At 42.7% G+C, this 16345-nt stretch overlaps 1 protein-coding gene across 1 annotated transcript in view; it reads left to right on the top strand.

The window, feature by feature from the left end:
• The window catches only part of GREB1L (GREB1 like retinoic acid receptor coactivator), a 106930-nt gene that overhangs the window by 16257 nt on the left and 74328 nt on the right, over window positions 1-16345 (top strand). The window contains exons 4-5 of the mRNA XM_040984784.1: window positions 1351-1527; window positions 6825-6947. Of these exons, the coding sequence (XP_040840718.1) occupies window positions 1351-1527; window positions 6825-6947 (300 nt within the window). The remainder of the gene's footprint in view (window positions 1-1350; window positions 1528-6824; window positions 6948-16345) is intronic.

Raw genomic sequence — 16345 nt, forward strand, 5'->3', positions numbered from 1 at the left:
GGCGAGGACTTTAGCCACTAGGCCACAGTGCCGGGCCCTGGAGTGCTCATTTCTAAGTATGTGGAAATTTTTGTCAGCCTTCTGTGATTAGGCAAGATGTTCTGTCTTTAACCTTTGAATTCCTTCTCCTTTCTCCTTATGTATCTTATTTGCTTATGTAATAATTGGAAAGAGTGTGTTATTGCCTCAGTAAATTTATTTTCCATTGATTCTTTGTCTTCTATGGGGAACGTCCTTTCTTGTTTACAACTCTTGCCCTGTTCACCCTAGGTCCTCGTTGGAAATAACTCACTCTTTGCTCTCTTTTGCTTTGTGTTTTAAGATGGACTCAAAGTTGATTTTCAGTAAACCAAAGCCTGGCTTCTTATCCTCCCAGCCTTCATTTCTTTTTCCTTCCACATCCCCTGCTTTGATCAGGTCACTTGACCTTTGATCAGTCTGAGTGAGGAAGTGTGTATATATTAGACCTCAGGAAGAAGCCAGTTTGACCACACAGAGGTCTAATAAAGAGGAAATGGGGATGTTGTGGAACTTAGGTTAGAAAGTACAGCTAGATCTCCTGGGACCTTCAAGTTGGCCGTCTCCTCCACTGGCATTTCTCTGTTCCTGCTTTCAAACTTTGATCTCCTATCTGCAAACCAGCCCCTTTTCACAGTTCCTTGTTTATCCTCTTGCAGGCCTTCACTAATCATGTGGCTGACATAACTTCAACTTGGGTAACAAATCTGACTGCCTTTTTGATTTTACTTAACATTCTCAAGAGAGAGATTCTGATTGTTCCAGCTTGATCTGGATGTTGGTCCACCGTCTCATCAGCTGTAGCTGTGGAAACATGAGTGATGAGTTGGGTGGAGAACCAGGGCTAAGACAGGCAGGTTCTGGGAGAAGGAGAATGGAGGAGTTAGAGAGATGAATAATGGACACCTCCAGGATTAAGCTTATTATTATATGCACTGTGTGGATTCTGTCCCATGATAGTATCTAGTCTATTTCCTTAATCATCATTCTTTTAAGACAACAATAATGAAATACTTTTTTTAAAAAAAAAAGGACATTTAAAATGTATTTTTATATTTTCATATTTTTATTGATATTCAATTTTGATGAATTCTTCCATGCAAGTATTTACCAAGTCTGACCCTGCTTACCCTCCATGTACAAATGAGTTCTTGTATGTTCATGGTGGAAGGACTGGGGTATTCCTGTTCCCCAATCCCCCCTGCCCTATAAGTCGTTTCCTTGAAATTGAAACATGATTGGGTTGGAAGATATGACTATTTGTATACTTTTTGCACATAAAAGTGTTCTGTTGACTTAAAAGACCATTAGTAACTTTGTTCCTCATTTCAGGGTTTTCTGGAAACTGTATAGGCTGTGGAGAACGAGGATTTCGGTATTTCACGGAATTTTCCAACCACATTAACTTGAAGCTCACCACGCAGCCAAAGAAGCAGAAGCACTTAAAGTACTACCTAGTTAGAAGCTCCCAGGGTGTACTCTCGAAGGGACCTCTTATCTGCTGGAAAGGTAGTCAACCTCCAGGAGGGTGAGGGGAGGGACTGGAGATTCTGTGATTGTGAAAAGTGACCCATTCAGGGTTCAAGGTTCGGGTGTGACGTAGATAAATATCTCAAACGTAAAAGACTGCAAAAATTCAAACCCGTCTGGTAGGTTATTTGGTTCACTTTTTGTTTTAAGATTTACTTTATTGATTTGAAAGGCAGAGTTAGACAGAGAGAGAGAGAGAGAGAGAGAGAGAGAGAGAGAGAGAGAGAATGAGTGGATCAGAGAATGATTCTTTCTCTACTTGTTCCATTCCCAATTGACTACAACAACTATGGTGGGCCAGGCCAAAGCAAGGCGCCTAGATCTTCTTCCAAGTTTTCTATATGGGGATAAGGGACAGGGACTCAAGCAAGCCGTTGGACCATCCTCTGTTGTTTTCCAGGCACTTTAGCAGGGAGCTAGATTGGAAGTAGAGCAGCTGGAACTCAAACCAGTACCCATATGGGATGCTGATGCTACAGACATTGGTTTAACATACTACACCACAGTAGCAGCCTCTGCGCTCCTTATTTTTTTAAAGTATTTAATTTAATTTTTATTTTTATTTAAAAGCTAGAGACAGAAAAATCTCCAACCTGCTGCTTTACTCTCCAGATATCCACAACAGCAAGGTCTGGGCTATACTGAATTTGTGAGCTTAGAAGGAAGTCCATCGAGGCTTTACATGTGGGCGGTGGGATCCTAAGTATCTAAGCATTATATGCTGCCTCCAGGGTGTGCACTAGCTGGGAGCTAGGTCAGAAGCGGCTCGGACCCCAAACAGGCGTTGTGATATGGGATGGAGAGATGTTCTAAGGGGGGGTCTTCACTGCTATGGCAGCACCTGCACCCTCTCCTTACTGTTTTTACCAGACTGTTAAGGTTTGGGAAATTACATGTGTCTCTCCATGTCTCTTGAAAGAAAATGGACACTTTCTAATTCCTCTATCAGTTACCAGAGGACCTCAAAGTGTTAGTACCTTTTGTCAGGAGACCGAACACTGGGCCCATCTTCCATTGCTTTCCTAGTTGTATTAGCGGGGAGCTGGAATGGAAGTGGAACAGCAGGGACTGAAACTGACAGTCATATGGAATGCCAGCAACACAGGCAGCAGCTTATCTCACTGTACCACAACACTGGCTGCAGAGGCTTTTAAAAGTTTTTATTTAAGCTAGCAGTGCTCAAGTACTTGTGTTTTCCTATTTTGATTAGACGTAAGCATGCTTAGAACAAGTAATGCTTTCTTCTAGTATCTGGGAAAATCTACTAGTAAATTGAAAAAGTTTACATTTTCTTTTTCTTTAACTGGGAAGGTCTTATTTTTGCAAAGGAGTCTAGTTGGAGCTTCATATCTTGGTGCGTTTGACTGGAGGTACAAATTTTGTATTCATTATTGTCATCCTTATTTTATTGAGCAGTTTCTTTTTTTGTTGTTATCTTTTTTTTCTTTTTTATTATATTTTGACAATCTTTACATAGTTAATTAGGGTAAAAAGGTTCAAGGGCTATAGGAAAGTGGGTAAGACTGTTATTTCCATATTGTTTCCTTCACATTCAAAGGGGGGTATTAAGGGAGAAGGCCCACCCAATTTCCCACCCTCCCCAGGTCCCACATGTAGGGTATGCTCTGAGGTTCTTGCTCAAGTGGTTTTGATAGTTCACCAGTTATGAATTGCTGCCAATCTTGCCACTCCAAGCACTATGAGGTCTTTGAAGAATCCACTAATTGACATAGTCCATCATAGAGTCTGTTTGCTCCGTATTTCGCTGCCAACATATAGCTGAGTTGGTTGGTTGACCTGTTCTGTCTTCTCTCTTTTCTTGGTTAGGGTTCTGAGTCCAGCATTTTGATTGGGGAGATCTCCAAAGAAACTTTGTCTAAGGTGTTCTCAGACCAGATTCTTGTATGTACTAACAAGTACAGGGCCTGGCACAGTCCATCGCCCCGATCAGCTGGTGGTTGCAATCGCTGGGTTGGTTCTGTTTTCAGCCCGGACTTCCACTGGAAACAATGGGTGTTGCAGTCCAGCCTGGTTCTGCCCAGCACATACTCGGTCCTCGCATAAACAGGTGGGAGCTGCAGCCTAGTTGGAGCAACCCACACTAACCCCCACCAGGCCCGCCCCCTATCCTGGTTTGCCAGTATGTGTAGCAGTAGTCCAGTCTGTCCCACACCCCATTCGGCTTTCGTGCATGTCAATGAATATTAAAGCTTAGTTCCATCTAACCAGCTCCACTATGCAGCCCACACAGATGCTGTTGGGTGTCTGTCTAGCCACCCCAGCCCCTGTCCTAGTTTTCGTGCCCTCCCGTGGAAGTGGTAACCCAAGAGGGAGGAGCCCACTATTTCCCTCCCAGGCCTCTCCCACTCCCGGATTATGCACTCTACATATAGTCCTGTGGTTTGACTTGACAGAATTAGCCCCCAGTGCCAGCTTCTACCAGCTGATGCTGTGGCTAAGCCCAAACAACCCTCACCCACTCTAATTTTGTTTGCAGCAGTAGGAATAATCAGCCCAGCCTGGCTTTTCCCTGATCTAGTCCACATGAGGCACACAGGTGTTGTAGCCCTGCTTAGTCTGGTCTGCCCCATCCCAGCTCACGCTCTCCAGTGGGAGTAGCTATCCAGCAAGAGAACTCCCCACTTAGTCCCCCTGCCGGCTCCACGCCCCCTATTCCTGGTTCTCACGGGTGCTGGTTGGCCCCTGTGGTCACTTCTGGTACAGGCAACCTCACCTTGGCATTCCGTATTGTGCACTGGTTTTTGTTGCGACCGAACTTGGCTTGACTCACACTGTTCTGGTGCCTGGATTTGCCAGTGGATGACGCGAGCAGATTCAGCCTGGTCTTCCCCCGACCCATGCCAAGTGTATGCCAGTGGGTAACTTTCCATGGCCTGTTCTGGGCTGTTTCCTGTCATGTTTCTTGCGCTTACGTGCAGAGGAGTTGCCCAGGCTTCTCCATCAGAACCTCTCCCAAGGCCAGATTTTGCGCATACCAGGGAGTCCATGAGCCAGCCCTACTCAGTTCACCTCCTGTCTTAGCAGGAACAGTGCCTTTCCTGACTGGCCTTCAACCCAAACTGGTCCTTGCTGTTGGATGTTTCAGCCCAGCCATGGTTTGTCCGTACCCACATATGGCTCACACATGGCTCAGTAGGGGTTGAGACCTTGCCTAGTCCATTGCACATCTACCCTGGTCCTCCAGGACACCAGAGAGTATTGGAGAGAGTATTGGCTCGGTGCATCCAATTCCAGTCCACACTTGTGCCAAGGGAGACTACAACCGTTTCCTGATCAGAATGCAGCCCCCATTCCAACCCACACACTCCTTGGTAGGAACCTCAATCCAGCTAGTGTTGTCCTCTTAGCTCCCCAACCGGGCCTGTTCCCAGCCATAGATCACTCGCATGCCAGTGGTTGCTCTGACTCAGCTTGGTTCAGCCCCTTACCTGTCCCGACCTCTGCCTTAGACACTGTGGCTTAGCGTTCCTGGCTCACGCATACCAGTAGGTGCAAGAGCCTAGCTTGGCATGACCTGTGCTCCTTCCTGGTCTCTAGTTTCACTTGTGGGCTAAGGTTTGCTCAGTCCTGTTTAAACCCCCAGGCCCAAGGTTGCGCCCCTCCCCAATCCATTCACCACCCAGTGAGGGTGACGGGTGGGCCCCGGACCTGCCCAGTCACGGAGACATCCCCCCCTCGGTGTACTCACCCCAAGGGAGCAGTCCCTGGAGCCCAGGCAGGCCCTGGGACAGCTCACCACATGCCATGCATGTGGTGGCTGGCGTCTGGGATCCGGGCATGAGAGGCCTGTCCTGAGACCCCGAGCAGTTTCTTTCTTTTTTTTTTTTTTTAAAGATTTATTTTATTTTTATTGGAAAGGCGGATATACAGAGAGGAGAGACAGAGAGGAAGATCTTCCGTCCGATGATTCACTCCCTAAGTGAGCGCAACGGCCGATGCTATGCTGGTCCAAAGCCAGGAGCTTCTTGTGGGTCTCCCACGCGGGTGCAGGGTCCCAAAGCTTTGGGCTGTCCTCGACTGCTTTCCCGGGCCACAGGCAGGGAGCTGGAAGGGAAACGAAGCTGCTGGGATTAGAACCGGCGTCCATATGGGATCCCAGGCGTGCAAGGCAAGGACCTTAACCACTGCGCCACCGCGCCGGGCCTAAGAGACACTTTTTAATCAACTTAGAGATATATAACCATTTATATTCCTTATTCACGTATTATTTTTCAAGTTAATGTTAGTATACTATAATTTGGAATTTAACAATCCAACAAGCTGTTTATAGTACACACTATCTCCCTGAATCAGCGCAGATACTACTGGCATATCAAACCAGAGCCCATTAGTATCAGCCTACTTAATCTGAAACTTGGCAGTGTGTAATCAGGAATCACCTTGAGCATTGTCTATTTCTTTTAGTAAAAACTAAGAATATTGAAAAATTGAGCCTTTCTAATTTTTGTCTTTTGTTTACACATGTTTGTGTTCTTCCCTGAACATAAATTAAGGCTGAATAGGAAAGGTTGAAGGCAACCTGGACAAAATCTGAACTGGGCCTAATGGCTAAATCTTCACCTTACAACTGCCAGGATCCCATATGGGTACTGGTTTGTATCATGGATGATCCACCTCTCATTCAGCTCCCTGCTTGTGGCCTGGGAAAGCAATCAAGGACGGCCCAAAGCCTTGGGACCCTGTACACGTGTGTGAGACCCAAGAGGCTCCTGGCTTCCAATCGTCTTAGCTCCAGCCATTGCGGTCACATGGGGAGTGAACCAGTGGATTAAAGATCTTTCTCTCTGTATCTCTTCTCTCTGTGTATCTACCTTTCCAATAGAAAAAAAAAAAATCTCTAAAAGAAAATATTGGCTACTATGTACACTTAAAACAGTCCTGGGCAGGAGGTAACTCGTGTTTGAAAAGCTTATTGGGTTTTTGTAAGTTATGATCCTTTAGATGCTCTGTTATCCATGATGCTTGCATGATTACAATAGTTATGTTTTTCCCTGAGGACCTAGTCTATAGTGGACAAAGGTCTGGTTATGCTTTGCATTCCAGGCATGACATCAGGACCAAGGAAGTGTTTATTGGCTGGAGTGCCCTGTGGAGTTAGGGTTAGAGGAAGGAGACCTCGGGTAAGGACATTGGCTACCACAGGAGCAGCAGTCAACTCCAGGGATTTTATGAATTGTATCCCCATCACTTCTGATGTTTGAGGAATGTCAGGGATTTTTTTTTTTTTTTACAATACAGTTTTTATTCCTTTCCAGAATGTAGAAGCCGACAATCCTCTGCTGTTTGCCACTCCATTAAACCAAATTCTTCAGTGTCATCAACTGTGACACCAGAAAATGGAACAACAAATGGATACAAATCAGGATTCACTCAGACAGGTATAAGATATTTTCTTTGAGCATTTCAAGCAAACAGGTATCTATTTAACAAAGCATTTGTAATGCTTATCGTTGACTTATAAAAATGAGTCTTTTTAAATAAAAGATGTTACTAGAGTTTAGAATTAGTTTTCACCATTGAGATGGTGCAGTCTGTGAATGACCAAGACTCACATTTCAGTAGTCTCACCAGTGTTAACCACAGGATAGAGAATTGACAACTGGTAGGAAATTTACTTAAAGTGTTAGACCTGCTGCCAGAAGAGTCTGACAGTGGGCAGCAAGTAGAAATCCAGGCTTGTTAGCAATATGCTCAAGAACACTGAAGTCCTGGGGTAGAGCTCTCATTAAAGTCCACAGAACAATACAAGGGTGCTTCAAAAGTCCGTGAAAAAATGGAATTAAAATCTAAGTTTGTTTTTTTATGAAAGCAAAAACTGAATCCTATGTGTCATTTTATGCACCGTTTGTTTTCTCTGGACTTTCTGAAGACTTTTTAAATAGGTGTTTGCATACCGACTGGGATACAAAGTAAGATCTCAAGGCAACCTGGATCATAAGGGATCATAAGGGATGCATCCAGGATTTACTTGCTAGTAGGGACTTGGTTACAAATAACCAAATAAAATCTTAATGCCTATAATTTGATAGTTGTATCAAGGCTGGATAAGCAGCATAGCCAATCTGACATTGATCAAGTCATCTGCTAGTCTATGGCTTCTAAAAATTCCTCCATTATAGAGTCCCAGCCCAGGGCCTGAGGTCAGGATAGATTCCAGGTGGGACTTAATGGTTCCTGGAGGGCTGTAACTGAAGAGATCCCTGCAGATGGTTTTTGAGGAATTTACCCAGAATCAGCCTTGGTTATATCTTAGGTAAGAAGGAAAGTTTGTTTAAGAAGAGTTTAGGAGTTCTTTTTTTTTTTTTACTTCACTTGTTTTGTGAAGTACTATTTTATCTGAAATATAAAATTCATAGCATATGAGCTTTGCCAAATCCTGTTCCACCACAAATGAAAATGAAGGCTGTCTTCATTGACAACTTAGCATACTTCTTTCAGATTTAAGTGAAGTTCTCATGAGGCAATAAATTGCTTTTGCATTTTTTCCCCTAGGATGAAAGTAGTTATTAGCATATGTTAGGAACAAAAGCAATGGCAGTAAAGCTAACCGGATTTGAGGCACTTCTTGATTTATGCCCACACCCAGCTAAGTCTACCTCATCCTGGATATAAAAATGCAGCCTGTCAGGTGTGTGGGAGAATAGAGACTGTGATCAAAGAGGAGAGACCATTTCTGTTTAGGATAAATGAAAGAGCACCGTGTCACTGTGTTTTCAGGAAGGAAAAGAGTTGGCTTTGGCTGTTAGTGTTGGAAGTTTGATCTTCAGTTGGCAGTGTTTGCTTCTGGAATAGGATTTTGGTAATTTAATTGATTCTATGATATATTTTCTTCCTGTATTAGCAGGAGCAAGATATGTGTTTTTTTAAAATAATAATACGAAAAACTAATATTTACTTCATTCCAATAGACACGTGCCAAGTGTTTATTATATTCTAAAAGCCTTATCTGATACTGTAAAGCAGGGCTCCAGTACTTGACTGATGACCGTAGTGATTAAAGATCACTCATCTAGGATATTAGAGAAATGCAAAACATGCTAATTCTCCTAAGTGGGAAAAATGGACACACACAGAAACACAAACAAAAAAGGGTGGTCCAAAAATTCACAGAACACATATTTTGGTGTAAAAAATGTGTTGAAATATGCATTTAACTTTTTCATAATATCCATTTCTACCAAATTTTTGAAAACCCTGGAATAGCCAGTTGTGCCTGGAAATAATGAAAAGATAATTCACTGTTAACCAGCAGTAATATAATTTTGGTTGTATCCAAAAAAGTATCATGAAAGCAAACTTTGCTCTGAAAGAGATGAAGATGGATGCTTTCGCAAAGTGTTGTTCAGTGTGACCGTGAGAAAGGAGGTGAGGGAAGAAACTGAGGGGCACAGGCTGACTCAAGGTGGATGCAGTGGCCAAGTCTTCCAACATTCCATTCTGTCCCTTGTTGAGGGTAAAAGAGCTAATTGGACCATGAAATTGTTACTAACATTTTTAGGTGTAATCCCGAGAATTCAGTAGAAGGTAGTACCTTTATAAATGAGTCTTTGCATCGTAGACTTTTCTTGTTGGTGAGCTACATGTATAGATTGTTCAACAATGATTTCTTTCTCCTGGCACATGATGACCATCATAGGCTGCAGGAATTTTGTCTTCTGTCTGCTGATTGACTCCTCCTCAAGTGGCCACCGCAGCTGGAGCTGAGCTGGTTCAAAACAGGAGCCAGGAGCTGTCCCCAGGTCTCCCACATGGGTACGGGTCCCAAGGCTTTGGGACATCCTCAATTGCTTTCCCAGGCCACAAGCAGAGAGCTGGAAAGGAAGCAGGGCAGCTGGGACATGAACTGGTACCCATATGGGATCCTGGTGTGTGCAAGTTGAGGATTTAAGCTGCTAGGCTACTGCATTGAGCCCAAATGTTTGTAAAATTTTTATCTAATAATGCCTTACTAGCCGGCATTTATCCCTGAAAAAAACAAAAATGTCTTACAGTTCAATAAGATAGCAAATAATTGGAAATACAAGGATTTGGAATGAACATTTCATCAGAAAATATGTACAAATGTCTAATTGTTATGTGAAAAAAATGGTGAGCATCATTAGTTATTAGGAAAACAGCACATTACATCTACTGAAATGTCTAGAATGAAAAAATACAGCAATGATTGTGTATGCATTTGGGGAAATTAGACACTTCATGTATTATGAATAGGAATGTACTGGTGAAATATGGTAGCCACTTTGACAGTCTCAAAACTCCATTTCCAATCCAGCTCCCTTTTAATGTGTCTGGAAAAGCGGAAGGGAGTGGTTCAATTCCTTGGACTCCTGAATTAACGTGGGAGACCCAGCAGAAGCTCCTAGCTCCCAGCTTTGGACTTGCCCAGTTCTTTGGCAGTCATGGTCATTTGGAGAGTGGCCAGTGCATAGAAGATTTTTTTTTTCTTGCTTCCTCTCTCTCTGTAGCTCTGCCTTTCAAACAAATAAAATACAACTAAATAAAAAAAAAATTATTGTAAAGCTACAGTAACCAAAACAACATTGTGCTGGCATAAAGATGCATAATATTCTGTTCAATGGAGCAGAATGGGAAGTCTAGAAATAAAAACAGCATACACTTCACTTTTTAACAAAGGCACAAAAACAGCGCAGTGAAGAATGGATAGCCTTTTCAACAAAAGAGCCTGAAGGAATGGAATGTCCATATCCAACTTGAATCTTTACCTATACCACACACAAAAATCAAATGTGTCAGTTATAAATGTAAAACATAAAACTATAGAACTTCCAAAGAAAACATAAAAAAAATAGTTGTGACCCGAGGCAGGCAAAGATTTCATAGTAATATTACCAAAAAGACAATCCATAAAAGCTCAGATTGCTAAATAAGATTTTATTAACCTGAAAACTTTGGCTCAGAAGAGACTAAAATGAGAATGGCATGAGAAACCACAGCCTGGGAGAAAATCTTTCTAGAACATACAAAAGAATTTTGTCGAGAATAAGACCCTTAAAGGTAAAAAAAAAAAAATTAGAACCAATCCAATTTTTTCAGTGGGACAAGCTATAAAGGTAGTAGTTAAGCAACATAAGAAGACATTCAATGCCGTTAATCACTAAGAACATATAAATTTAAATGACAATAAAATATCATTACACACTGGAATAACTAGTAAGTACCAAATGCTGATGAGAATACACTTAAAGTAGAAGTCTAATACATTGCCGACAACACAGAATGGTAAAACCACTTTGGGAATGGTGTTTGACAGCATCTTAAAAAGCTAATTATATAGGCCAAGCTCAATGGCTCAACTGGCTAATCCTCCATCTGTAGGTGCCAGAATCCCATATAGACACTGGTTTATGTTCTGGTTGCTCCACCTCTGATCCAGCTCCCTGCTTGTGGCCTGGGAAAGAAGCAGAGGATGGCCAAAAGACTTGGGATCCTGTACCCATATGGGAGATCCAGAAAAAGCTCCTGGCTCCTGGATTCAGATCTTCTCAGCTCTGGCCATCGTGGCCATTTGAGGAGTGAACCAGTGGATGGAAGATCTTTCTTCTGTCTCTCCTTTACTCTATAAATCTGGTTTTTTCAATAAAAATAAATCTTTTTTTTAAAGCTAAATATGCACCTGACACATGATATTTATACAAGAGAAAAAGAAATACATGTCCATACAAATCCTGGTACATAATATTTATAGCCGCTAGGGCCCAATATGGTAGCCTAGCAGCCCAAATCCTCACCTTGCACATTCGGAGGTCCCATATGGGCGCCAGTCCCTGTCCCAGTTGCCTTGCTTCTCATCCAGCTCCCTGCTTGTGGCCTGGGAAAGCAGTCGAGGACTGCCCAAAGCCTTGGGACCCTGCACCCGCGTGGGAGACCCACAAGAGGCTCCTGGCTCCTGGCTTTGGGTCGGCTCAGCTCCGGCTATTGCAGCTGCTTGGGGAGTGAATCAGCAGACAGAAGATCTTCTCTCTATCTCTTTTCCTCTCTGTATATCTGACTTTCCAATAAAAATAAAATAAATCTTTAGAAAGTATTTATAGCAGCTTTCGTTACAATAGCCAAAAACAACATAAATATCTATTGAAAAGTGCATGGATAAATAAGTCATTATGTACCTAAACAATGAAGTGCTAGTCATAAACAGACAATAATGGGTTTTTGATATTCTTAATTATGTGATGGATGTCAAGATAATCTGATGGGTGAAATAAATCAGACCTAAAAATGTAGAATTCTGTATAATTTTTTCCATATGAAGCTCTAGAAAACCTAAAGCCATCTGTTGTGGGAGGAGGGAATAATCATAAAAGTTACAAAAAACCTTGAGGTTAATAAATAGGCTCACTATTTTGAACATGATTGTGGTTTCATGGATATATACCAAAATGTATACTTTAAATATGTACAGTTATCAATTATAACTTCAATAAGGCTGTTCTTAAATCAGCAGCATAGGAACTGGTTAGGACAATATGTGACTTAATATTTTAAAGGAGGGATGTGTTCTTATTATTACTAAAGATTAATTTGTTACTTATCTATTTGAAAGGCAGAGTGACAGACAGGAGGACACAGAGGTCTTCTGTCTTCTGGTTTACTTCCCAGTTGGCCTATCGGCCAGGTCTGGGCCAGGCCAGAGCCAGGAGCCAGGAACATCATGCAGCTCTCCCACTTGGGTGATAGGGGACCCAAGTACCTTGACCGTCTTTTTCTGCCTTCATAGGCACCTTATCAGGAAACGGGATCAGAAGCAGAGTAGCTGAGATTCAAACCGGTGTTCTGATAGGGGATGCTGGCGTCACAAGTGTTGGCTTAACTCACTACAGCATAATGCTGGGCCTCATGTGCTTATGTTTAAATACTAGTATAATTGAATCAAAAGGAGAATGCATGAATAACTACTATAGCACCTTTAAGTACAATAAAAAAAAAAAAACATGGTGTTTGTATTAAGGAGGATTACTCTTTTTTTGGGGGGGGAGGTAAATTGTAATTTTTTTATTGGAAAACAAATATACAACTTGGAATGGATTTGAGGCAAATTGTGCCATAAGCAGATTTTCTTTAAGTGGCTAAACAAAGTTTAAAAAGCAAGTAACAATAAAAGAAAATGTTTCTGGTACAGGACCAGCAGTACAAAAAAATAGTGTACGAGTACCTGGATAATACACCCGTTTTGCAATAGTGCAACTTTTAAGTACATATTGTTGACTGTCCATAGTCCACGCAGAGTTACAACTCCACACTTCAACAACAACATGCTGACAGTTCCTAAAGAAAACTACTTAAAAAAAGGCATAACCAGATGTTCCCTCATTTGACCAACTCCTTCTAAGTTTAGATGTGCAGAAGGGCTTAGATATATCCAGAGTAAGCCACATGCAACATGTTACTTGATCAATTTCTAAAATAAGGTTTCAGGACAATGACAGTAAGATAAGGGAAGAAAACATGGAGGAATTACTCTTAATTGTTCTTGAATGTGAAAATAAATCCAGTATACTTCACACAGGGAAGAAGCACATCATTATGTGTGTGTGTGTACTATTTTATATATACATATATACGTATATATGTGTACATTATGTGTGTATATAACACACATGTACACATATATACTAAATATGTAAATTTATATAAGTCATGTGTGTGTGTGTCCGTGTGTGTGTGTGGTTTTATTTTTTTGAGTGATTGACCGATGGAGCTGTCAGCTGCTGGTTCACTCCTTAGATACCTGAAATGACTGAGAATGGTCCAGGCTGACGTCAGGAGCTGGGAACTCAATCCAGCTCTCCCTCTTGGATGGATGGCTCTGAAGTACTTGAACCATAAGCCACTTCCTCCCAAGGTGTGCATTAGCAAGAAGCTGGGATCAGGGAGAGTCGGAAATTGAACCCAGCCATCCAGAATGGTGTGTAGAATTCTTAAACTGCAACTTATCTGTAAGGCTAAATGCCCAGTAATAGAGCCTACATTTTACATGGTGTCAAGGGCAAAAAGAGAGCTCATAAAATGATTAAGTGTGGATCATCTGGAAAATCCTTATCCAGATATAGCAAATCAAAGATTATTGAATGCCTACTGTAAACTGGAGATGGTCTTGGTTCCTTTTTAGTACCATTTGTATATCATGAAACAGGTCCCATGGTGGATTAATGTGAGTATATTTTGGTGCAAAAAAATTTTTTTAATTAATTTTTTTAAATGATCTTACTTAGTTGGTTAGGGTACAAATGGTCAAGGGCTACAGGGTGAAAGTGGGTAATACCATTGTTTCCACACAATATCATTTTTTTTTTCCCCTGTATCTGGGATCAGGAGAGAAACAAAGGGAAAAGCCTCACCCAACCTCCCACCCATCTCAGGTCCCCGGTGTGAGGCACGCTCTGAGGGTCCTGCTCAAGCAGTTTTGATAGTTCAACAGGTCTGAATTGCTGCCAGTTTCGCTGTTCCAATCGTGATGAAATCTATTCAGAATCCACTGGCTGACATAGTCTCTTCATGGTTGGGGTTCCAAGATCGGCAGTTCAGTTGGGGGGGGATCTCCAAAGAAACTTCATCTGAGATGATCCCAAACCTGGTTCTTGTGTGAATTTGCCAGTACAGGGTTTGGCACAGTCTGTTGCCCCAATCAGCTTATGCACATGCTGGTCATTGCAATTGCTGGTTCAGTTCTGCTTCCAGCCCTGTCTTCCCCTTGAACCAATAGGTGCTGTAGTCCAGCTTGATCCTACCCATTTCATACTCGGCCTTCACACAAACCAGTGTGAGCTGCAGCCTAGTTGGGGCAACTCCCCATAACCCCTACCAGGCCTATTCCCTACCCTGGCTCCCATGCATGCCAGTATGTACCGCAGGCTTGTTCAGTCTGTCCCACATCCCATTTAGCTCTGGTACTTGTCAATGGGCATTGAAGCCTAGTTCAACCCAACCAACCTACTATCCAGCCCACACACATACTGGCAGGTGGCTTTCTGTCTAGCCACCCATGTTCCTGTCCTGGTTTTCGTGCTCTCCAGTGGGAGTGGTAACCCTGAGGGAGGTGCCCACTATCTCCCTACTAGGCCACTCCAACTTGTGGATTTTGCATTCTTGAGATGGTTCTGGCATTTGACTTAACAGAATTGGCCCCCAGTGCCAGCCTCTGCCATCTGACGATGTGGCAAAGCCCAACCAACCCTCACCCACTCTAATTTTTGCTTTCACCAGTTGGAGCACTTTTCCAAAGTGGATGGACCATTTTGTACTTCCAGAAGCAGTATGTGAGAAATCTAGTTTTCCCATATTCCTGTCAACATTTGTTATTGTCCATATCGTCAGTTGTACTCAGCCTACTGGATATGAAGCAGTTTCTCATTGTGTATTGGATTTCACTTCTCCAAAGGCTAATGATGTGAAGTATATTTTCATGTGCTTTTTGGCAATCTGTGGATTTTTAAAAGAAATTTCTCTATAAATCGTTTGTCCATTTTTCAATTGAGTTATTTTTTATTACTGATTTTTTAAAAGATTTATTTTTATTATTTTTTTATTGGAAAGGCGGATATACAGAGAGGAGAGACAGAGAGGAAGATCTTCCAGCCGATGATTCACTCCCCAAGTGACCGCAACGGGCCGATACTATGCCGATCCGAAGCCAGGAGCCTCTTCCAGGTCTCCCACGCGGGTGCAGGGTCCCCAAGCTTTGGGCCATCCTCGACTGCTTTCCCAGGCCACAGGCAGGGAGCTGGAAGGGAAGCGGGGCGGCTGGGATTAGAACCGGCGCCCATAAGGGATCCCGGGCGTGCAAGGCGAGGACCTTTAACCACTTGCGCCACCGCGCCGGGCCCTACTGATTTTTTTAATATATATTCTGGTTATAAGTCCCTGATAGATACATGATTTTAAACATTTTCTCCTATTTTGTGGGTTGTGGTTTTAAGATTGGTTGAATTTGAAAGTCAAAATTACAGAGAGACAGAGATCTTCTATCTGTGGTTCACCTTCCAAATGGCTACAATGGCCAAGGTTGGGCTAGGCCAAAACCAGGAACAGGAAACTCCATTTTGGTCTCCCAATGAGTGTAGGGGTCCAAGATCTCTATGATCATGGTTTACTCAATGAATTTTTAGATGTGACATTCAAATACATACACAACAAAAGAAAGTATAAATTAATTTGACCTCATCGCAACATAAAAATCCTTTGTGGTACAGGGGATTAAGCTGCTGTCTATAGCTTTAGTATCCCATGTGGACAGTGGTTTGAATCCAGTTGCTCCACTTCCAATCTGGCTCCCTGTGAATGTTCTGGGGCTTTCTCAGGTACATTAACGGGCAGCTGGATGCCCAGAGCAATCCTCACCTTAACATGTGCTGTGATCCCGTATGGGTGCCTGTTTGTGTTTTGGCTGCTCCGCTTCCCGCTCAGCTTCCTGCTTGTGGCCTGGGAAAGCAGTCGAGGATGAGCCAAAGCCTTGGGACCCTGCACCCACATGGGAGATCTACACCCACATGGGAAGAAGCTCCTTGGCTCCTGGCTTCAAATTGACTCAGCTCTGGCTGTTGTGGCCACTTGGGAAGTGAACCAGCAGCTGAAAGATCTTTCTCTCTCTCCTTCTCTCTGTAAACCCGACTTTCTAGTTAAAAACAAAATCAAAACCAGGGAGCTAGATTGGAAGTGGAGCAGCTGGCATTTGTTTCTGGATTTTCAGTGCTTTTCATTGATCTGTATGTATGTTCTATGCCAGGACTACACTGAGTAATTATTGTTCCAAATGGGCAAT

Source organism: Ochotona curzoniae, unplaced genomic scaffold, assembly GCF_017591425.1.
Source record: "Ochotona curzoniae isolate NIBS_2020 unplaced genomic scaffold, NIBS_Ocur_1.0 contig_43, whole genome shotgun sequence".
NCBI lineage: Eukaryota > Metazoa > Chordata > Mammalia > Lagomorpha > Ochotonidae > Ochotona > Ochotona curzoniae.